Source organism: Castor canadensis, chromosome 8 (genome assembly GCF_047511655.1).
Source record: "Castor canadensis chromosome 8, mCasCan1.hap1v2, whole genome shotgun sequence".
In the NCBI taxonomy this organism is placed as follows: domain Eukaryota; kingdom Metazoa; phylum Chordata; class Mammalia; order Rodentia; family Castoridae; genus Castor; species Castor canadensis.
Window position 1 is genome coordinate 157,122,685 of NC_133393.1, and position 24,407 is coordinate 157,147,091.

At 50.8% G+C, this 24,407-nt stretch overlaps 1 protein-coding gene across 3 annotated transcripts in view; it reads left to right on the top strand.

Annotated features, from left to right (window-relative positions):
• Nucleotides 1-24,407, top strand: part of Tafa5 (TAFA chemokine like family member 5) — a 218,502-nt gene that overhangs the window by 179,119 nt on the left and 14,976 nt on the right. For all 3 annotated transcript variants that reach the window (XM_074084727.1, XM_074084728.1, XM_074084726.1), the window contains one exon: nucleotides 8,680-8,807. In XM_074084727.1, the coding sequence (XP_073940828.1) occupies nucleotides 8,680-8,807 (128 nt within the window). The remainder of the gene's footprint in view (nucleotides 1-8,679; nucleotides 8,808-24,407) is intronic.

A 24,407-nucleotide genomic window follows, 5' to 3' on the forward strand; every position in this document is an offset into this window, starting at 1 on the left:
ATGGGCCTTTGCTTGGTGTGAATGTGAATGCACACACACACACACACACACACACACACACACACACCCTTGCCTTGCTCACAGTTGGGTGGACAGCACTTAGAGTATCCCCTCCAGACCACACAGGAGGCACCCACATTTATTCTAGTTCTAGACCACTATTGAAAAAACACACTCTCAGGAAAGGTGTAGAGGATTCCAGGCCTCTTAGGACTCTCCCCATGACTGGCCCCATCAGACAATGGCACGCCTAGAATTTGTTGGAGAAGGAAGCACACAGCGCCCCCGGCCCTGATGCTCCTCCGTGACAAGAACAGCCATGGCCAAGATGAATTGGCCTCCATGGGTGTGGGAAGTTAGAAGACAGGGATTCAGGGCCCCAAGTGCAGGGAAACAGCCTGTCTTCACTGGGGTTTCCAGTGGACTCTGGTGGGCTTTTCCTCTCTTGGGAGATAGGTCCAGGGAGTGGGCTCCAGCCAGGGTCTCATAAGTGGACAGGTCACTGAGGGCTGTCTCTGTAAAGTGCAGTGCTACTGAGGAGATGCAGCAAGGGCTGGGGCAGGTCTCCCTCATGAACAGGCCTGGTTTGAGCTTTGTCTGAGGGGACAGAACAAAGGCCACACTACTACATGTCCTCCCCAAGTGTGGGATGGGGTCACCGAACCCCACACCCAAAGCAAGTTGTGCAGTGCACTCTGCCCATAATCTAGACAAATTGCACTGCTTCAGATTTTTTTTTAACAAAGCAGGATATGTAATCATTTTAAAACAAAACACACATGTGTCATTTTCTCTCCTGGACTGCGCTGCCAGTTTTCCTTGTGTGAAGCCTTTCTGGGCCTCAGGGCTCCTCCACTGAACCGTGAGTCTGCAGACCAGTCCTTCAGCATTCTCAACCTGCACACTCACCTTCTGGGGTCACCTTAGCACTGTGAATCCCGGGGCTTATAGCAGGCTAGGTCAGGGTCCGTGAGAGTACATTCAGTGGGATCAGAGGAGTTTCCTTCTTGCTGGGTGCTCCTGTCTGGGCGCTTCCCTGTGCTTTCCTGCACCCCTACCCTCTGCCTGACCCTGGGATCTGCAGTCACCCATGTGCGTGCCTGCCCAGTGCCCTCAGGTGCTCAAGCTGCTATACCTGCTCCCACCCTGCTGCCCGAAGATCCCCCTCCCGAAAGCCTGCCCATGCACACACCTGGGGGCAGACAGCTTTGCCTGCTGTGCCCCCAGCTCTGCTGTGCCTGTTCCCTTGTGCAGGGGTTCAAGGGCAAAGGCCATAGGCATGGCCTTAGGTTTCAGGTTCATCGTTCAGGGATCTTGACTTAGTTCAGTGAGCTAGTAGTCTGAGAGCATGCCCATCCTTTCCTCTGAGTCAGAGCAGAACATAGAGGTGCCCTGGAGTGGGGGTGGGAGAGGAAGCAGAATGGGCTCAGGTTTCTCTCCCCAGCAAGTGGGCAAGATGGCACTCTTGGACAGGTGGACAGGTCTGCTGCTGCCCTGTGTGTGGTTGGCACTGATGAGGGCCGGGCTTTGCCTCTGCAGTCCTGATGCTGCCCCTGTTGGATGAGAACTTTTCTGGTGGGGTTGAGATGGTGAAAGGTTCTCAGGACTCAGTCAGCGACAGGATCAGCTCTGTTCTGGTAACTGAAATGTACAAGGTGCAATAAAGCAGCCTGAAGTCCTCCAAAGTTGAGTAATTCTCTCCCTGGCCTCCATCCAGGCCAGAACCCCCTCTGATCCACCCACTCCCATCCCCAGGCCAGGCTGGACAGTGAGTTGGTGAGGCATCTCCTGGCTGTCATTAGCTGTGTCTTCTGTGTAAGCATGAAGCTTTAATCTGAAGGACCTGTGATGGTGGGATGCTTCAGCACACAAGTGGGTGTGCTGACCACATTTGGCTCACCTGTGATGAGGCTCTGGCTCCTTCTGTTGAGTAGAGGGAGCTGGGAAGTGCCCACCACAGGCAGGCCTGCCACTCACCTGCAACGGCCCTCATCCCTGCAACCCATGTTCAGAGGTGATGGGCCTTCCGTAGGTGGGGGAAGCAGTCAGCAGTGGCTGACTAGTGTGGCAGGCTCTTTCTGGGGTGCATGTGTGTGTGTCCCTCTCAGGTGGGCTCCCCAGCAGTGCTTTGACTATTGTACCCATCCTTGATGACTCTCAAGTCCGATGGCAGACCTTGTTACTTGACAACAGGATCTCATGACACAGAAAAAACAGAAATGAGTCCAAGACAAATAGCACCAACCTACAGGCGAAGCTTCATTGGAGGGGGAAGTGCTTCAGCGTGAGCAGAGGGAGGCAGCAGTGAGGGAGAGGGGGTGGGGCTGCTGATCTCTGAACAGAGGGAGCAACAAACATTTATTGCCCAGCAGGGGTGGATTATAAGGTTTGGTAATTGTCCACTGGTCTTGAGCATATCTTCAGGAGACATTTTCCTCTAATGCACAGTCATCCTGACCTTGAGGTTTGCAGGCTAACAAGTGGTGATATAATCCAGGAGCTGCCGAGTTCCTCTTGTCAGTGACCCATCATCGTGCACAAAGGTTCTGGCCTCATGGTTTGGTCTCAGCCTCAGGAGAAGTCGGATGTAGCACTGAAGGACTTGAGCTGCTACAAATGCAGAAAAATCAGTGCAGGGAGAATAAAAACACAGCTCCACTGGGCAGTAGGCCAAGTTCACTCTGTATTGTGCTGTCCTGGACAAACCATCTCTCAAATAATCATCGTGTCCATGAGCAGAGCTGAGTGCAGTCTGACTCAAAGGTTGAGGCAGCAGAGGGAAGGGACAGACACCACATGAAGACAGAGGCCAGGCCTTTTATCCCACTTTCGTTACCCATCAGACATCCACAGGCCCAGTGAAGAGTCAGGTTTTCAGCTAAAACAGTCTTTGTGTCTCTACAAAGTAACCTAGGCAACTGTTGTCATAACCCACAGAGCAGAGGTGCTGTCTGCAGCAAAGCCAGTGGGGAACTTAATGACATAACAAAGCTATTGAGCAGATGTAGGTCCAGGGCAGAAACACACATCATAGTTTTAGCAGATAACTGGTTCGGGGCCCAGGGTTTGTTTTCATTTTGTTTCCTTTGGTTGTCCCTAGCTGCCTCATCCTGGAGATGTGGCCAACCTGTGGGGTGAGTAGCTCCAGCCCTTACCTGACCCTCGTGGAAAGCAGACCTTTGCTGAGATGTACCTCTCTCCCTGGCTGTATTTGAGCATTGTTTGTTCCAGCCACCCCTCTGCCCGTGCTCTGTCACCCAAATGGGTGCCATGCTGTTTTCAATTCTATTCAAGGACTCTCAGCAGGTTTTAGCAGATTGTCCAGAATCCTGAACAACTCCCAGGTGAGGACCTGTGACCCCTTCTCATCCCTCTTTCTGCTGCCTCCTGTGGGAGTCTCTGCATTCTGTACACAGGGCACTGGATCTTCACCTGGGGCTCCCCGAGGGACTTTGGCCATTGCACCTGACCTTAAGGACTCACCAGGTGTTGACATCACAGTTCCTACAGAGCTCTTGTTACTGGATGGCAGTATTTTATGGCACTGAAGCAGTAAGAATGAGACCGAGACAAATACACCATCCTGCAGGCAAAGCTTCAGTGGAGCATTGGGCTTCAGCTGAGCTGCAGCGGCTGCACCATCCAGGGTGGTGGGGATTCTGGGATGAGCCTCTGTCCTGAAAGCAGCTGACATGTCACACAGAGATGCTTAGGGCAGTAAAGGGAGCAAGCTGCTCTCCACACACCTCAGGACACAGGCAAAGAAACCAGTGGCACAGGGCTGCCATGCAGAGCCAGCAGCAAGGCCTCAAGAGCACACGCTGTAGACGTGTATGTGGACGTGTCGTGCATTCATGTGGTGTGTGTGTGAATGTGTATGTGTGTGTTGTCAAAGTGCGTGTGTGTTTGTGCATTTGTGTGTGCAGACGTGTTGGATGTATGCATGTGTGTATGTGGGGAGCATGTGTGCATTTGTGTGTGTAGTATGGACGTGTGTGCTGTGTATATGTGTGGATGATACAGACAGCGGCTGGGGAATGGACGCGTGTAGGCTGCCTGGTGGTATCTTTGAGTAAGAATGGAGTACAGACAGGGAGCACAGACTTCACCGAGTCCCAGACCATGGTCCTGTCAGCAGCTTGGCGCTGGTGAAACCTGAGGCCCTGTCTGGACACAGTCCTGCAGCTTCCTCCTTCTGAGGCTTCTATTCATGCCCTTACCCTCCCCAGGACCCTCTAGAGCACCTGATCTCTCAGGCTTGGGATGTGGGGTGCATGAGACCCCATCCCACCTGAACTGTGCACCCTCAAGGGCCCCTGTGGTTATCTCATGTTACAGGCTGTGCCCAGAGCCTGGCCATCAGTCATCACTCACGCCCCACAGGAGGCTCCTTTCGTCCTTGGAGCCGGCCTTCCCTTGCCCTGAGAGCTACTGCCACATCAAGGCCAGAGGAGGGCCTATGCAGCCTGTGCCTGGGTGAAATGAAGTGGAGAGGTGTGGGCATGAAAGGCCCCTTTGTCCCTGAGATGTGGTGGCCCGGCTCTGTTGCTCCCACCGCCTGCAGCAGGAAGTGGGCTGGGCTGGGCCAGCAATGCTCCTACAAGCAAACAAAAGGACTTGTGTGTTCATGCAAGCCCCAGTGTCCTCTGAGGGTTGGTCCCTGGGCACACCCTCGACCAGAGGGTAGAGCAGGGCCAGTGACTCTGCTGGTCCATTCTTTCCATGTGCCTGATGTAGCCAGGCACACCCTCAGTATGGCCTGCCTGTGTGCAATCTGTGGCTTGTGTGTGTGCATGTGTGTCGTCTGTGTACATTGAGTATTGCTGTGTTTGCACGTATGTGTACATGTATGAGAATGCTGTGTGTGCACCTGTGTAGATGTACACCTGTGTGCCTATTTTATGTTCATGAGTTTTATATGTGCACACATGTCTACACGAACACTCATGCTTGGGAACTGGGCGTGTGTGTGGCATCTTACCAGGTTGGAGAGTGGCCAGCACACCGGCCCCTTCCCCTAACCCAAAGATGTCAGGATCCCACTCTCATTGCTCTCATTGCTTCCTGACCTCAGCACCTCCATGCAAGGTGGAGCTCTCCCCTGGGGCAGAGGGCCTGGAGAGGCCTCTGCATAGAGCAGTGCTGAGCTGGGGCCCTGGGGGAGGAGCCACCAGGAGCCAAGCAAGCCATCTGCTCAGGACGCTCTGAGGCTGCTGTGGCTCTCCTAGTGTGTTGCCATCCCAGCCCCACAGTGGCCACCATCCAGGCCTGACCCTGAGGGCAGAAGGATATTTATATGTGCTGACCTTCTGGACCAGGTGTTATCTTATAGTTTCCCAGGGAGGTTCCAGCTCAGAGTGAGATCTCTGGCTCAAGGTCCCCAGGTGGCAACAAGTGAGTGGAATTTGAACCCAGTCCCAGCTCCCTACGGCCTTCTATCTTAAGCGTCCAAAGCCTGGGCCTTCACAGTGTTCCCTACAGACAAGCCAGGATCTGTGTCCCGGTTCTGTGCTCTGCCTTGGCACCTGGTCTGTGCCAGCCCTGCCTGCACTGAGCAACCTAGACCCTGCTCTATGTGCTAGAGATTGTGCTGAACCCAGGCCACCTGCCTTCCTCTTGTTGCTCACTCACCTGAGGCAGCTAGTTCCTGCTCCTGGCTCTTGGGATAGGCAGTTAAAGGTAAAGGTTTCCAAGTCCCCTTCAGGCTGAATGGGGAGCCGTGGCTTCATCATATGAATTTGTGTTGTGTGCCTAGCAGGGGCTGGCAAAGGATCCTGGTCTAGGAGTCTAGCTGGCAGGCACCTCACCTCATTGGCTATGAGTGTGAAGAGAACAGGTTGGGATCTGGTGGACAGCTCACCCCACAGGGTCCTATGCTGCAGCCGTGGCAGGAATAACTAATGGAACCCAGGTGTCCTGTGCACTGGGCTCTGTGCAGGTCCTCAGGCAGGTCCTCCTGCTGTGTCAGCACTGGCCAGGAGAGCCGGTCACTACCTCTGGGAGACCTTCTGTTTTCCAAACTGATCCACCTCTCTTGGAGTGACCTTAAGGCCCAGGCCTTCCCCGTGATAGGGTGGATCCCTGTTGCTCTTTCCCACTGCTCTACTGGATGGCCACTGCCCCCATGGCCTGCTGCTAGGACCCAGGCAGAGGAGATCTGTACAGCCACTTGTCAAACATTATGAGGGATATCAAGTCATGGGAAAGTCAGGGCCCTGACTGGCAATGGACTTTCTATGTGCGCTGTGCGCCTGCTTAAGTGCATGGCCTTTGACGCTGGCCTGGTTGCCAATATGGACATGTTTGCATGGTGGCCATCCCTTCCCTACTGTGAGAAACCGCAGAGGAATTTTGGTTTCTGCGGAACTGATGCTATAGTTTATGCAGAGCAAGAGGCTCACGATTTATCTTTTAGAAAGACAAAGGCAAAGTGGAAAAGGAGGAAGTCCAGAAGTTGGGGAGCTATGATGGGGAGCAGGGTGGGACTGGCCGCATAAGGGCTGTGCTCACCTCTTGCATGGGCCAGGAGGGTCTCTGACGCCTGGGCCTGTGAGGGGACTGGGTGGTGCTGTGGCTCTGCACCACTGGGTCAGGGGCCAATCAAAGCAGGGAGCCCCAGGAAGAGGGAGCCCAAGCAGGAAAACATGAAGGTTCTTAATACACAAATCCTAACCAGATGAGGTTCAAGTCTGCCCCTGAGACAGTGAAGGCTGAATGAGTGAGTGGTGGGACAAAGTCCAAGCAAGGGCCTCCCAGCCTGGGGGAGAGGTGCATCCCCCACCATGGACCATGCTGTGGTCAGTGTAGGGTGTGTGTTCCACAAGCAAGCATGGGACAGACACATAGCCACTCTCCTTTGGTTTCTAATGGTCTTCCTTTTTATTTATTTATTTTTTTTTATCTTGTAACATCTGTCAGTTCTTGATGTTCCTTTTATGGGTGTACAGTATTCCACTGTGTAGATATGTCACATTTATCTATCAGCTGATAGACATTTGGGTCATTTCTTTACTATTATGAATAATGTTGCTGTGAACATTTGCATACAGTTTTTGTGAGAATGTGCTTTTCATTTCTCTTGGATTCCTGGTTAGATGCTAACTCTTAGGTTTAGCCCTTTAAGGAAATACTACTAGAATTTTCCAAAGCTCTGCACCATTTTACATCTTCAGCAGCAATATATGTGGGTCTAATTTCTCCACATACTTGTCAACACGATTTTTTTGTATTACTATCTTAAAGAATCTGCATTGTAGGTTTCACCAAAACCAAAATATAAGCTAACATGCTGATGTTTCAAGATTTCTGCCTTGTGAACATATACATCTAAAACTTGCACTTGAGAGCTATGGAGTCTATATTATCATCAAGGATCTTTGAGGAGTAAATAGTAAATTTAGGGGGAAAATTAGAAGAGGTGAAATGAAAGATTATTTTAATACAAAGAAGTGTCAGTTCTACTGGTGTCTCTTTAATCCTTCCTACAGTTTCATTAATTCCTTGTTCAAATAGTATCCTTCAAAATGCCTAAGCCAGGCACTGCTCGCTCACGCCTGTAATCCTACCTACTCAGGGGACAGACAAATAGATCCATGAGACCCTATCTGGAAAAAATCCATCACTAAAAAGGGCTGGCATAGTGACTCAAGATGAAGGCCCTGAGTTCAAACCCCATCTAATGGTCTTCCTTAGACACCTCCTCCCTTTTTCTAATGGAAGATCCTTTTTGATTCCAGTCTCTGACCTAGGGGTTGACACTGAGGGTCGATCCCACATATGCATGTGTGTGCTTACAACTTAACCCTGGAGTGGAACAGCACCTGGCAGGTGTTTGGGATTGATGTGAATGAATGCTCGGACTTTTCAACTCCTCTATAATGCTCGTTTATAGATCTTGTAGTCCAGCCAGGGTAGTTAGAAGTGCAGTGGGAAGGAGGTGGGGTTTTTTCCTATGTGTGAAATCACTGGTAGGTCTTTGGAGGTTCTTCTGGTTTGCGTGATGCTATCAGCACTGACTCCATTATGGACTCCTGTTTCTAGGGCTTTGTCTCATGGAGCAATCTCTAGTCTGCCTGGTCCCTAGAGCCACACGCTAGGGTGGCCTTCCAGGGAAGGGAAAACGCACTTCCCTATCTTGTGGAAGACGTCAAGTTGGGCTTTAGAGTCCTAACAGGAGTCACCAGCTCCCCCACCTCACCTGTAGGATCCAGTACTCATGACCAGAACTGAGGCCTTCCAGTCTGGGACCCTGGAGTCACAGGTGCAGGATCAGGGGTCAACCTCGGGTCAGCCCAGGTCAAGAGCCAGCCCCATGTCTGCAGATGAGAGGCTGGTGGGGCTGGGGCCATGTTTACTGTAGAGCCCACCACTTCCTGCTAAGTCAAACTCCTAGCACTGAGCTAGGAGTGGGCAGCCACCTCGGTACACCTGACTGGGGACCCCTCCTTGTGCCCTTTCCTGACAAAGCAGAGAGCAGAGAGCGAGGCTGTTATCCATCCAGGAGGGGCCTTTGACACTGATCTGTGAAAGTGTCACCCTTGTTACCCCCTGCTGGTTTATGACGAGCCAGAGCAGAACCAGGCCTGTGGAGTGAGCCCCAAACCAAGGAGGTGTTTTCCTCATTGTATATGCAGGTGAGCAGTGAGCAGTGCACTGACTGCGCTCTCTTCTCCCCCACAGCACGGATCATCAAAACGAAGCAGTGGTGTGACATGCTTCCCTGCCTGGAGGGGGAAGGTTGTGACTTGTTAATAAACCGCTCAGGCTGGACGTGCACACAGCCCGGTGGGCGGATAAAGACCACCACGGTAAGTGGCCTGCTTCTTTCTTGGGGGCATGTTGGGGAAGATGAACAGCTTCAGACACCAGAGCCTGCCAGAGGTGTGGACACCAGGGACCGTGATGGGACAGGCAGCAGCGAGTGGCTTGTTCCTTATGCAGAGAGGCAACTAGCCCTGTCTCCTCTCACCTCACCTTCTGGGACTAAGTCCCAGAAAGCCTGGCCCTAATGAAATGGTCATTGGGGGCACTCAGGATCTGGCTGGACACAGAACCACCACAGGGTTGTTCAACCCCTAAATTAAATTGATGCCCTAATGGTGAGGTCTGTCTGGTTTGGGTGCACCTCCCCGCCTAAGAACAAGCTTCTGTAGCCCAACTGGGGTAAGGGGACTTTCGAAAGAGTCAGAACTGGAGAGGAGACATGTCTGCATTCTGCTGATGGCCTAGACTGCAGCCCCCAGGCACCTCAGTCCCTTCTTATCCCACTGAATGGGAAGGGCTCCTCTTTTTCAGAAGCCACAGAAAACTTGGTCCCCAGAACTGCTCTTCCCACAGGTGGGTGGAAGCAAAGGGCTCTGGACCATTCTTTGAGATTCCTTTCCTGAGATAAGTTGCTGGACATACACCCTGGCACCTTGGGCAGTTTTCCCTCACAATGGCATAGGCCACAGGGGTCCATGTCCACCTGGATGAGTGCAGTGGACTTAGGGTCTCTTTCCCACACCCCAGCCCAGTGTCATGTTCCCAGTGCTGAGTGCTGTGTGGGCAACCTGGTCAAGAGACTGTGTCCTGTGGCCAGGGGACGCTGGCCTCTGCACTTTGCCAGGCATCTTCTGAGGCTCTGGAAACACCTGGAGCCCAGCCTCTACTGGAATCCCTGGCCTGTGCTGACCTGTTTTCCAGCTTTCTAAAAGGTTGGTTGACCTCTGGAGCCAGACACGATAGAATTGGAACTTACAATCCTGGCTCCACAATTGCCTCACGACCCCTTTTAGAGAGCAAATTAGTGCCGTGGGGCTTCATGTGTTGCCATAAATTGGTTTTCTGAGATGATGGTTTTCTTATCAATAGATTTTAAGAGCCTGGCGATCACATGGGGGCTACTAATTCCATCCCCATGCCCTATTCTTGTCTTAGACCATCCTCCAACCTAGGTCCCTCCCCACTCTGGCCACTCCCACTCACAGACCAGCCAATCTCCAAACCCCTCCATCCTGGTGCCTTCACTTCTCCAGGGCCTGAGCCTGGGGGTCCTGCAGCCCTGCCCCATCACGGGGCCTGCCTAAATACGTGTGATCAATGGATTAATGGACCCCAGGCACTGCTGATGTTTGCATTTGTGAGATCACAGCTTTTCAAAGTACAGGTCAGCACCCCATTAGCGAGCGGGTTGTGAAATTCATTTAGTGACTCATGAGCAGCATTTAGAAGGAGGAATAAGTGGCATAAAAATATTAGTGTGCTTTCCAGGTCGTGGGGGTGAGTGCCATTTAATGACATGTGCACACACATGGTGGCTTGTGAGATATCAGTGTCACTGTAAGTCACTCTGGAAAATGGGATATCCATTGCTCTGGGGACCCAGGAGACAAGCAGGGCTCTGGGCTGCTTTTGTGAGTTCTGCCTTTGGGCCTGGCATTGCCTTGTGGACATCTGTCTGCACTGGGTGGAGCGACCCTGGTTGACACTGCAGATTCTCCCCAAGGGCAGAGTGGATCCTTCTCCCTGGAGACAGGCCATGGGCTCCATCCTTCCCTTCAGTCCCTTGGCTCTGCCCTGGCTGCCATCAGCCCCTGTAGCAGAGCTCACTGAGAGGAGAAGGCTGGAGGCAGCCCAGGTGCAACTCTGGTCTCACACAGCTGGCTAGGATGCCTCTGTGCAGGTGTTCACTGACTGGGGCTGTGTGCTGAATGCTAGGGGCTTTCAGAAATACCGTAATCGGTGTTTACTCTGCACAGTTTTGCAATGTTTATGGGCTACAAGAAGCTCAGTGGTGATCCATGCCATCTCTTAAGTCAGAATAAACCAAGCAAGGTGGAGTCCATTTTCCAAATTAGTGATTAAGCACCACATTTTAACTCTGTATGGCAGGACTGCATGGTCGGCCGGGATGGAGAGATTCACTGGGGTTTCCATGGGGTCCTGTTCAGGAGCCAGTGCTGTGTCCATGGCACTGAAAGTACTTTCCTCAGGAATAGATCTGAGGCTGTAGATATGCCGGCTGACCTGATAGATGTCTAACCTCTACCCGGCCAGCAGAGCACTGAGGTCCAGGGTACAGGGCTGTCCCAGAGCCTCCAATAGACATTGGACTGGGGGAAGGCCAGGTCTGTTGGGAAGCTGGACGTCCAGCCAGCAGGGATCTGACTTGCTATCTCTTCTCATCTTGTTTCAATCTGGTTATTGACCCAGGTTGGGCAGCCAGTGCCCCCATCTCCTGGGGCTCTGGAGCAGAACAGCAGGGTTTGCCTGTCAGCTTGTTGTGTGGGCCACTGTGTGCTGCACCCAGGACTGTGCCTGGAGCTTTCTGTATGCTCAGAGGTGGGGAAGGACCAATCCCAGAAAAGGCACTTCTATAGAAAGTGAGCTGGAACCTCAGTCTCTCTTCATCCTTGGATTCTGTGGACTGTGTATTCCCCAATGGCCCCAATAACAAGATCCATGGAGAAACAGACCCCCACTCCAGAGTACCCCAGCAGGAAGGAAGAATCACTGTGTGATCCTAAGCCTCATGACTATCAAACCATGGGTCAGCTGGGGTTCCCACCACTGCCAGCCCTTTCTCTGCAGGAGGGTGGACATTCCTGGGCCACACACTGGAGGGCCAGTTCTCAGAGGAAACTCAGTAAATGCTTGCATTGAGCCCCAGCTTAAAAAAAACAGACTCCCCACATTGCCCTCATCTGCCTTCTGGCAGCCCCTGCAAGGTGTCAGGGACATGGGAGAGGGAATGGCATATTTCTGCAAACACAAATCAGCTGGAGAGCTGAGGACAGCAACATGGACGGGAGGAGGGCCTAGCATCAAGGAGAGCTGGACCCTGGAGCAGTGGGTGCTGCCCCTGGTGCTTGGGATGTATGTGGCAGGTTCCTGAGCACGAGACCAGTGACAGGCTGTGCGGGAGATCCTGGTCCTCTGCTATGCACCCCACTAGATAACCCTCTGGAGGCTCATGCTGGAGCCCTGGGGACTAAACCTGCACCAGCACAGCCGAGCCTGGAGGGAGCTTCTAGAAAACAGATTAGGTGAAAATAGGTGTACTGGATGTGAGACCCAGACAGCAACCAGCAGGCTGGGTTGGGGGGTGGGGGGACTTCTTCTCGATGAGCTTCCTGGGAGTGTCCTGTAGCTGGCAGATGCAATGGCCTTACTCTGAGCGGCTTCAAACAGCAGAATGGATTCTTTCATAGTTCTGGGGGCCAGAAGTCCATCAGTCATCAGGGCCACCTGTCTCTGGAGCTCTTAGGGGCCCATCTTCCTGCCTCTTCCAGCTTCTGTGGCTCCTAGTGTCCCTGACTGGTGGCCCATCACTCCAGGCTCTGTCTCTGTCTTCACATGGCCTCACTTGAATGTCAAATCTCCCCCTTCTTTCTCTCACAAAGACACTGGCTCCTGGATTTGGGTCCCACTCTAAATCTAGGTAATTCTACCACCATGTTCCTGATGCATCTGGAAAAATCCTGTTTCCAAGTGGGGTCAGATTTTGAGGTTCTGCATGGATGAAAATTTTGGGAGACACTAAGCTTACCAAGCCCAGATCAAGACCCCTGGGTGGTGTGAGTTAACACCTGAGTAGACTTCTGTGGTGCTCACCTACCACCCCTAGTCTTTTCAGTGCCACATCCATGATGGTGGAAAGTGGAGGATCCCTGTATGAGGAGAGAGATGAAAGAAAAAGGAACAGGAACTTAGAGGAAACAGAAACAACAGACATAGCAGAAGAAAAGCAATACAAACACACAAAATAAAACCATCACCACCATGGCCCTCAGAGAGATCAGAGGAAGTGTGTCCAGGACTCCAGAGGAGGTGGAGGGACCAAAGGTGGCCATAGGGCCTTTGATCTTTCTCCCAGTGGAGTTGGAGCCTACATCCCCTCCCCTGGACTCTCAGCTGGCTCCCTCACTTGCTGGACTGGTTGACAGGGGTGACTGTCATCTCCTGGGGTGTTCAGCAGCTTCTGACTTAAATTCTTGGGCACTGGCTTTTGGCCCCCCAAGCCCCACAAAGGAGGTTTGGATGCCCCCAGGCTGCTGTGTTGAAGAGCCCCAGGACCCAGTGAGAACATCCATTCCTGCCCGCCTGGCCCAGACACCCAGGAAGCAGAGTGTCCCTAAGTCCTGGACTTATATACAGATGACCCTTGTATGAAACCACTGTGTTTGGAGACTTGGTTACCTGGAAACAGGTACCTGGAAAGGGAAGCTATTGAAAGGATCATGAAGAACACAAGAAACTTTTTGAAAATGTGTGTGTGTGTGAGAGCATGTGGGGGGGCGGGCGTGTGTGTGTGTATTACATGCCTTATATGAGTGTGTTTGTGCATACGTGTGTGTGCATGTGTATCACAGGCTTATATGAGTGCATGTGTACAACAGCAGAATGTGTTTAAAATCCAATGTGATATATGGAATGTAAAATTGAAGAAATCAGTCAGAAAACTAGAGAGAGTTTTTTGTTATTTGTTTGTTTAAAGAAATGAGAGATAGGATAGGAAAAAAATAGATAAGTAGAAAGTCAATTCAGGATGTCTGAAGCAAAAGGTCCCCAAATAGAGGAAAATGAAGAAGAAATGGTCAGAGAAATATTTTCTAAAAACATTCCCAGAACTGAAAGACACGGATTTCCTGCGTGACAGCATCTAGCAAGGCCCAGGAAATGAATGAACACAGCTGCATCCTAAAGATACCAGCATGAAATTTCAGGCCACCACAGTTGGAAAAAACCCCTGAAAACTCAGAAGGAACAAATAGGTCATGACAAAGCCACAGACCTCAGAGTGCAACCGCCTCCCAGCAGACTTGCCCAAGCCAGGGATCTACCCCAGGTGCTCAGGTCCAGGCGCTCCAGCACCCAGGTGTAACTCCTGGCTTGGAATTCCAAAGCCAATGGCGTGATCCCTCAGGGCAAAGAGAAAATAGATCTCACTGTGGGAGGCCCAGGATTAACCCTGTGCCCCTCTGCTTGGGAAGCTAAAGATGAAATGCTCACGAAGGTAAGGGCAGAGATGAGGAAGAAGGGGGCCTGGGAACTGGAGGGCATCCCAAGGGACAGGAGTAGATGAACAGGCTCCCAGGACCCACTTCCAACAAGAGTTTGAGGGAAAAGACCAAATGCATAGGAAGTCAGGGAGTGAAAGCTATGATGATTTTTCAAGAAGTCAGAAAGGAAAGTTAATCCCTGGCAATCTTAGCAAGCCAGCCTTGCTTTAGCCTGAGTTCCTTTCACACCTGTGTACCAAGCCCTGTCGGGCACTGCAGCTTCCATTTGAAAAGGTCCAGTAGCTCACGGCTTCTGAGGGGGATGAGGGCTGTGCTGAATCAGCCAAGAGGAACAGGAGAAAACACACGTGCACACAGGACCTGCGCTCTGGACCAGCACCCAGGGCGGCTGGCTTTCTAAGTGTTCAGTGGGGCAGGGCATCACCAAGAGTGAATGAAGTCCCAGCTGGGCAGGATGGTAAGGTCCAAGGAGCCACACAGGGGTGATGGAGACTTCCTGAGTGCAGCAGGCCCTGAGCGATACGGAAATCTGTGTCTTCAGGAATCCAGCTCCAGCTAGGGAATGTCCATATGGCTGCAGGTAAGACGTCTTCATCAGAGCAGGGACCTGGAGACTTGGGCAGTTCTGCCGTATACTGAAGATGGTGTGAAGAGGAGAGACAGGTATTATGATGGCCTTGTGGCATCCTGACCTTATTTCTCCCTGGGATGCCCATGGTCACTTCCCAGTGACGGTGTAGCAGGCAGGGAGCCCTGTAGCAGCCACCAGTCAGGGGTCCAGGGCTCCTTGAGGAAGAAATCATCTTATGTGGCAGAGCACCCAGCCTAGAGAGAAAAAGATGGTGTCTTGGTAGAGAACCATGCCACTACCCAACCCCTACCCATGGCTGACTGAACATGAGTAGGAAGGAGGGTGTGGCTTAGTTGTCTGGGGGTCTTCATCACCCTGCATCTGCCCTGAACCCCTTCAGGAGCCTGTGATCCTCTTGCTCGCCAAGGCACAGCCAATCCAGGCTCTTTGCTTCCTTCCACCCCTTAGTGTGGTGTCTGCCGATTCTAGCTAGGCTACCTCCTAGCCCTCTGAGGTCACCAGAAATTCATTTGGCCTTTTCTGAGGTTGGCAGCTTCCTGATGACAAGAGTTCTATGCCCTCTGGGCTGCTTGTCATTCCCTGTGTGACCTGCTCCCATGTCTGTGCCTGGGAACATCTATAGACCATTTCTGGACTTCAGGGACACAGGTGCAGTGTGTCACTCTCTCCCATGACCTAATGTGGTATCTTCTGAGCTTGCTGTCCTTGAGGCCAAGGCCTTCTGTCCCCTCCACCAGCTGGTGAGTCCTGAGCATCCTCTGTGCCTGTCCGAGGCCAGCTGCTCTAGAGGACTGGGAGTCACAGCTCTGCTCCCAGTGGGGAGCAAACACTGCTTTGGTCCATTTGGTGTGCTCAGAGCCAGCTGTGAGCCCTGCAGATGGACAGGCCGTGCCTCCTAGAAGTGTTGGTGCCAGACGTCTCTGCTCCCAAATGAGCAATCTAGGCAATGAAAACTTTTATTACAGCCCCCAAACCCCAGCTGCTGTTCTACTTCCTGCTCTGAAACCAATAAGAGAAAACTGATTTTGCCCTGAATAAGGCAGAGGGGGATTTCTGCCCAAAAGCCATGGATAGCTGCCCCCCCATGCCACGGGTCCTTCCTCCCTCCTTCAGGTCTTTGAGGGTCTGCTAGAATGCCACTCAACCTGCCAGATAGTCATCCCAACCCCTGGCAGAATCCCTCCAACATAGGGGGCAGCAGGTGGGTTTGCTGCATACAGAGGTGGACTGGGGAGCCCCAGCCCCCGGGGCTCCTGTACAAGCCATGGGTCCATCCCTGGGCCAACCCTCTGTGAATTTGAGTCTTTGATTCCAGAGAAACTCACCAGGCAGCCTGGGCTTCTAAGTCCAAGATGGCTCCTGGGTCCCAGGACAGCCACCTGGAGAGATGGCACAGGACAAATCTGGGTTCCTTTTTTGACCCAGTTACCCAAGGAGCATTCTGGGCTTAAAGGCTGCTGTCCTCAACCCCACCACAACCTGAAGTGTCCTGATGATGCCCAGGTAGAGGACAGATGGAGGACTGGGAAGACTGGGGGCAGAAGAGATCCTGCATTCAGGAAGAGGTGCTTGCAGCAGGCCAGGTGGGAGGAAGACTGCTGGAAAGGAGCTTTGTGAAGCAGGGGGAAGAAGAACACCATCCCTTCTTGCTGTGGGAGGAGGCAGGCATGGCGGTGCACTCGGACAGTCCAGCACCTTTCATCAATCAGGACCCTGTCCAAATGTGATGTCCTCACAAGGACAAAGCAGGCTGAGGATTAAAAAGTGGTGTAAGAGATGAGGGAGCAATGGGTGCTCAGCCCTCAGGAACCTGGTACCTGCACCCTAACTAATCATTGGTCGGCACAAACAATGAAAAACACCAAGTTATTACTCTGATCCCCGTGTGCAATCCATTCTGTGTTCTGAATCACCGCTATTCATCACCACAGTAATAGCTGGACATTTTAATAGATTCCGTGTGTAAACAAAAACGTACATGGCGGTGCTGCATCAACTGGTATTGTAAGCAGCGACATTCTTCATTTTCTCAGCAGAAATGAGCCCAGAAACAAAGAGATTGGTTTGCTCAAGTCCACATCACTTCTCTGGGCACTTTTCCTAATAGGAGACATTACACGCTGTCGCTATTTACTGTAATTGTGCTGCATTCATCTCAATTCTCCTCAAAGCCATTGTTCCTTGAGTCATTTTAAATACATAAATAGCAAATGGTTGAAATTCGAGGAACCTCACCCAGTGGGAAATGGGAGACAAGCCTGTCAAATAAGCCAAGTGGCTGTGTGGAGAGAGTGTTCCTGGTGGCAGGGAGGTGACCAGCACCTGCCCATTGGTAGGACACTCTCCTGATAGCTGAAGACTAGGGTGAGGTTGAAAGCCAGGGTCAGGGTTCAGGTTAGTCTTCATGGAGTGGGGGCTGGGAAGTTGACTTCCTGTCCCTGCACACACAGCTGGGTCCTAGGCTCAGCCCTTCCTGTCCATCCCCACCACTATTTCTCTATCCCTCCCCTCCCCTGTCCCTCTGGCCCATTTCACATCGTGTTGATGGGTGAGGGTTCAGGGCTGCAGTACATGGCTCCTGACCTCAAAGCCAGTGGACCTTGGGTCACTGTTTGGTGCTCAGTGGGTCTTTCTGGGCTGCCCCAGAACCTGGTGTGTTGCTTAGAACAGAGATCGATGTGTTAGCTGGACAAATGGGACATGATGCTGTATCAGCCTGGCGAGGACATCTCTGGTGATTGTCTCCCCAGGGCACAGCAGAAGAAGAAGGGAGCTTTCTGGCTGGACGCAGTCCCTAACCCTGCAGGGGAGCCCAGGAGAATTGGGATCTTATTTCCAGAGGGACAACTTCCCAACAGTCCTCATTCTCCTGATGTTCTTAGGGCTTACTATTTTTATGCTAGGGATGAAAAGGCAAGGCCTCACCTGGTACCACCTTGGCCTATGGGTTGGTAGCCTCTGCTGTAGCCATGTTTCTGAGCCACCATTTTCCATGGCCCAGTTGCCCACTAGAAGAAGACTGCTCATGGAAGGCAAGCCACAGAATGTTCCAGAAAGTTGCTTTACAGCCATGACTGGCCCCTGGAGCCCAGAATGAGCACCTCTGGCAGGTCCCTCTGGCTTCCATACGCACAGTGAAGTCAGATGCCCAGGTGGCGACCCTCAGGGAAGGGACTCTGAAGCTACTGCCGTCTGCTGGACCAGACCCCAGGGCCGCACAGGTGCATCCTCCTTCCTGCAGGAGGGTGCCTAGTTCCACCTGGATGGCAGTGCTGGAAGAGTGCTCGAGAGCATTTTGCTCCTTTGCCTTAATATGCAGCCTTGCAGTCTCATGGATGGAAATGCTCAATGACTGATTTTTTTGTAAAGGCAGACTATGAATTCAGTTCTTGGCTGTAATTGGAAAGTTAGGCCATGAACGTAAGGAGGGAAAGTAAGTCAGCATGCAAATAGTGGAAGCTGTTAGAGCACAGCTTCTTCCTGACACCTCTGGTGCAGTCTCTGGGATTCTTCACCATCCCAGCCTGTCTTATGCTCAGCCTCTGGTCTCATTGAGCTGGTCCACTCCTCACACAGTCTGCAGTCCATGGGTCTAGATGCAACCCGTGTTCTCGGCTCGGCGCTGCAGGCAGAGACAGCAGCAAGCAGGAAGAGGGCCTCTGCCTGCTGGCCACCCTTCCCGGTGTGCTGCAGTCGGAATCAAATACTGCACTTGCAGGGATGCTTGTTAAAGACCAGTCTTTAAAAATGAAATAGAAGGATTCTTTTCTCCATCCACATTACTGGAAATGTCAGCTCCCTATTAAACCAGAGACTTGACAGGTGATGCAGGTCCTCAGATGGTATCCACCCCCATCACGCTCACCGGCGCTGTCACTGCGCATCTGCTGCTGGTTCCCCTCAGATGTCTCCTGGGAATTGGGACATAAGTCAGCCTGAGCAGGCAGCATGTGTGATCACACCTGACCATGCCTCTTGGAGTGACAAGGCCTTTTCTCGGGCTATGCTGCGGCACAAATAGTACTGTTTTGGATTAGACCTGATCGTGCTCTGCCTAGGGGTATGACAGTTCTGCATTCTGGGTAGGTGACCTGTGGAAGTCAGCCTACCTTCCTGAGCTTCAGTTTCCTTATCTGGAGAAGAAGGAAGGATGCCCCAGGCTGCCCTCCCAGGCACTTGGGGTAGGAAAAGGAAAGAGATGTAGGAGAAAGGCTTTCAAGACACTCTGGAGGTCTCTAGGGAGGGGCTGTTTTCCTCCTGGTGCCTCCAGAATGTTGTGGAGTGCTGACATCCCAATGACTACATCAGGGTGAAGTCCAAGCACCTGCCTCTTCTGGCAGCCTCCTGCCTCTCTTGGTCATGGGTGCCACTCAGGGAGGAACCCCTGCAGGGCACTGGCTCTGTTGCTTGTCTCTCAGATGGGTTTTGATCTGGATGGATCTGTCTGTAGCCATGGCCACAGGAGCCTTCAGGTTCTCACAGGACACATGGACCCCCGGTTGGGGAGGCTTCCAGTGATGAGGTCCAGGTGAGGGGCATAGTGACATCATTCCCCATGAGCACAGCCATCCCACCCTGTGGGGAACACAGGCTTCTCTAGCATTTGGAGTGAAGACGGTGTCAACTCCTCAGCTGTGAAGCAGCTGTGGATTTCCGGGTTAATACAGCAGCAGACTCAGTGTGCTTATCTCACTGCCTCTGCCCAGCTTTCATTTTCAGACATGAAAAGGAAGGAGGAGCACATGTATGTACACAAGTCTAGTAAGAATGCTCTGAGCACCTCCCATGTGCAACATCTGGTAAGACACCCAACACAACAAAAGAGCAGACATCAGGCATCACTTCTGAACCTGGCTAGGAACACAGGCTCCTGTCGAGCAGAAGAAGATGAGCAGAGACTCCTTTGCTCCTGTGAGGAGAAGGGTGGGTGCAGGTGAGTTTTGTTGGAAGAGGCACAATTAGTAGGAAGAGTCTCCTATGTAGCTCAGGATCAAGCAAGGGGCCAGCAGCACCCCAGGGCCTGTGTTCTTCTGTGCAGTTCCCTGATCCCCAAAGAGCATAAAACTCCCAGCTTAGATAGAATCTGACCTCCCCACAGCAGCAAGAGCTCAGGACTGGGGCTGCTTCCACATGGTGTAAGCCTGTTGGTCTCACATGAAGTCAAGAGTCTCTGCACATCCTCCAGCCTCCTGGGCCAGCCTGGGTCATCAGAGCACCCCATACCCACTGGGGTGGACAAGAAGGCTGAAGACATGGCTGCCAAGCCCTGAAGGATTCCAAGCCAGCTTTGGCCTTTGCCTGATTAAAAGGCATCAAAGCCAAAATTCAGACGGGGGCTGGAGAACATGAGCACTATCTGTGGGAGGAGTGCTTCCTGAAGACTCAGGACCCTGACAGTTGCTCTATAAGGTAACAGATGTCGCCTTTGGATTCTGCTTGTGGTACCACAGAACTCCACAAGGCTGAGATGGCCATGGTGATGCAGAAGCCAAGAACGAAACACACAGGAGTGTAGACTGAAGGCAGACCTCCCTCCACCTGCCAGGAGAAATAGGAAGTGAATACAAAGATACTGAAAATAGAAGAGTGGAATTTAAATGTGTATGGTAAGCTACAAATAACAAAAATGTCACTGCAGAAAATCGATACAGTGGTGTGAGAACAATCTTGAAGACAAGAGATAATTCATAGGAAACAGCAAAGACCTGGAGCAAAAAGAGACAAGGTGATGGGTGGGCAAGACAAGAGGGTGGGCTTGCAACTTAAGAATCACAGGAGCTCCTGAGGAAGAAGCCCTGTAGGCAAGAAGGGAACGGGTGAGATTAGGCTGAAAATTCGGTGTTGGAAAGGAACTCCCAGGGTCTCCTGAGCTGAAGAAGAGCTCCAACCAGAAACAGAAAAAACACATCCTGGATCTGGCATCACAGAATTTAAAGGACCAAGGAGACCTGTGCGATCCTCATCCAGGTGACACTGGAGTAAAAAAATATTAAAGATGGGAGAACAAGAACCTGCAAAGACACAAACTGTCCCCTGAACTGAATGAGACCTGGAACCAGAGGACAAAGGGAAGATTTGGCTGAAAAAGCCTCACTTGTGACTTTGCCCCTACTTCTGGTTGTGTTGGACAAAGGGAATAAATAGGACCAATTTGCAAGGACTTAGAAGGTAGACCACCCACTTACTTTTCCCGAAAAAGTGAATAGAAGATGCAGCCAGGCCAAAAAAGAGCCTCAGCAAGTCAGGAGAAGATTGGAAAAGTCACAGGTGAGATTGATGGCTACCACTGATCCCAATTAAATAGGAGGAGCTAGATATAAGCCATCCTGTTGCCCAGCATGGGAGTACAAGCCTGTAATTTCAGCACTTGAGAGGCTGAGGCAGGAGGATTGAGAGTTTGAGGTCAGCCTGGAGTACAGAGTAAGACCCTGTCAAAGAAGAGAAAAGGGAGGGAGGGAAGGAAGGGAGAGAGGAAGGGAAGAAGGAAGGAAGGAAGGCATTAAGGAAGGAAGGAAGGAAATCTCTGTTCCTATGGCTGGAAAACTGAATGTAAAATCAGCATCACTGTCACTTAATATTCTGTTTACTGTGAAAAACAGTTGTGTTATGATACCCTGGTGTGGCCTCTGGTTGGGTTAAGTTAGACTATGGGGCATGGACAGTAGGCGTGGAAAGAGTCACCCAATCCTCCCCATGGCTTCAGAAGGAATTGTGATGGGTTAAGTCTTCCAGTGATGATCTCATCTTCTGGAGTGCATTTGATGAATGTAAACACTGACACTGATAAAAATGAGGACATGATCTCTGCTAAAAGCACTGCAGACAGAAAGACAAGTGGACTTGCACATGTATGGATAAGGTGAGCTAGTCCACAAGAGTAGGGTAACAAGAGGTCAGCACGGAACACAGTGCTTAGGACAGAATGGCTCTGCCAGCAATGACAGTAAACGTAAACACATTAGCTACTTCTACTAAAAGGCAAAGACTATCAAACTGGCTGTTCAACACAGCCACATATGTGGGGCCTTCTGAGGACACTCCTACCAACAAACAATAAAATTAAAAGCAAAAAATAAAGATATTCCAGGAAAATACAGCTGAAAGGAAATCAGGAGGCAAAATATATTAAGTTGGAACATTATGACATTAGATATCATAATACATGTTTCTACATTACAGTCAATCTGAAATCAAAGTAACAAGTATCAAATTGGAACCTTGGTGCACTGATTAGCACAGCATAAACAGATTATGCAAACAATGACAAGTAAAATGAAAATTAAAAGGCTCTCAAATCTGTGAAGGTCAAGAAAACACCACCAAGAACAGTGATAAAATCGAGCAGGGTGCAAACCCTGTGAACAGTAAGCTTCCTAAGACTGGATGTGCAGCTATGTAGAGAAGCTTGCACCCAAACAAGGCAATTTCTAGTTTCCTATCACTTTCATTTTCTCTTAAAAAATATCCAGAAACCCACCAGGCACTGATGGTTCATACCTATCATCCTAGAAACTTGGGAGGTTGAGATCAGGAGGATCAAGGTTCCAGGCCAGCCTGGGCAAAAATTGTGAGAGACCCTAGCTCAAAAGAAAAAAATCTAGCCACGATGGAGTGCACCTGTCATTCCAGCTACTACAGGAAGCATTAATAGGAGGACTGTGGTCCAAGCCAGCCTGGGTAAAAAGCAAGAGCCTGTCTCAAAAAGCACCACAGCAAAAAAGGATTTGGAGGCATGACTTCTTTGCAAATGGGAAGCCCTAAGTTCAAGCTCCAGCACTGCCAAAAAAATCCATAAACCAAGTCACAAATTAAGCCTCTGAAAAGAAGAAATGTGCCAGCCTCTTTTCCAGTTGTGATGCTCTCTCTGTGTCTAGAGCTATACTAAAAATAGTGAACTTGGAAACTAGCACTTATGATTTGTTGATCACAGCAGGAAACAAAGCATGCAGCCACCCTCACACAAGGCTAGGGGAAGGTCTGAAGCCAGACTGCTGGGGCACAATCCCAGGTAGAGCCACTACCTACCCCAGCTAACTCTGCAAACTTGGCTCTCTGTGCCCCAGTCTCTACATGTATACAAGAGCAAGATGCCACCTCCTGGGTTGTTGCAGGATGAGGTCTGAGCATGGCAGCACTTGCTGGACAGACTCACCTCTGGATTTTGGTAACTAGTGTCCCATTCAGGACAAAGCAGAAATAATGTGGAGTGTTTGTGTGTACAGTGAAAGTTCTACTCACCAACCCATGCATGTCTTCATTTTCAAATCAGAAACAATGAAATAACTTAAAGGAAAAGCCACCTCCAGATAGAAGAGAATGTCATTAGTAAAGCTGACACAGAAATACTAATAAATTTAAAAGAAGCCCATGGAATTGCTCATTATATCTTTGATTATCCTCTACAAATGTGGGCCTTAAACCTCTGTTTAATGTAATTTTTAAGGTCAGAAAATAAAACTGAAAGGAGAAAAGAAACCCATAGCGTATACAGATCTTAGATTACTCACAAGTGTATATCCAGTCAGTGCATTTGTGAGCAGATTAAATACATGATTTTTCTAAAGGGTAAATTACCAAAAATAACTGGGAATACAGAAATGTTAATATGCTCCAGCAGAACTTCCAGGCTGAGATAAGTTGATAGACACATTCTTTAAAATATTTAATGTATAAATATCTTTTCCCCAAACATAGAAAATTATGGAGAATTGTCCAGTTCACTTTAAGAGCTAGTGAAACCCTAATGTCAGAAGTGTCCTTGAAGGCAGAAGAACACCAACAAAGTCACCTCCTTCCACAAAGATTTTGAGCCTGGTGTGGGCCGGACACTGCTGGGCGATGGACTCACCCATCAGGCACCTGGGGGCCTGTGCACCCAGCTTGGTCCTAGGATCTGCAGATACATCTGGGGACCTTGCCCCCTGCAGTGACTTTGTGGTGGCAGTGTCAATGGGACATACACCATCTACAGCCTCATGGATAATAGCAGTATGAATTCCCCAGTTCTTAAAAACAAGTCATGGAAGGCCATCTCCCACCTAGGAGAGTTTATACGAGAAAGAAAAATCCATTTTAAGGTTGCGTAATCAGGAAGCCAAAAAACAATATCTTCTGACTCAACAGATGTCCAAAAAGGCACCAGGCAGACACAATATTCGTTCATTAAAAAATAAACCAAATGAGCAAAGAAGTAAAAATCAAATGATCAACAGTACCAGTAGCTGCAGGCCGCAGCCTAACCTTGAGTACAAGACAGGCTCTGCTCAGTGTCCACTTGAAACCAAAGCCATTGTTGTCCTGAAGGCTGGGCCCAGCCCCATCCACGGACCTATGGTCACCACTGCTACCGGCCATGTTCGGGGTGTTCCAAAAATGCAGTCCCATGAATATCTGATATGAGGACGTGCAGTCATCATTACTTACAGGCAAGACGTGTGAGTGCAGTATCAGCTGAAGCACCTCGAACGCAAATCAAAGCCTTTGTTAAATTGACCAGTCGTGAATATAGAAGGTTGCCCCCTTTATCCAATGTTAAGAGTTTTGCAGGTGCAAGCACCCTGTGATCTAGACCAGAGTCGGGCAGGCAGCAGCCTGTGGGCCAAATCCAGCCACCCTTGTTTTAAATGAACCTGTGTCTGTACACTCACCTGTCACTTGCACCACAGGCACTGTGGTGGTAGGATGGGGATGCTGCACAGTGGGACCGATGGCCCCAAGAGCTGGATTTCCCACTAGCCTCTGTCTGCAGCCCATTCAGGCCTATCTGTCAGCCACTGGAGTGAGCAGCCTCTCCTTCAGGTGGGTGAGGACAC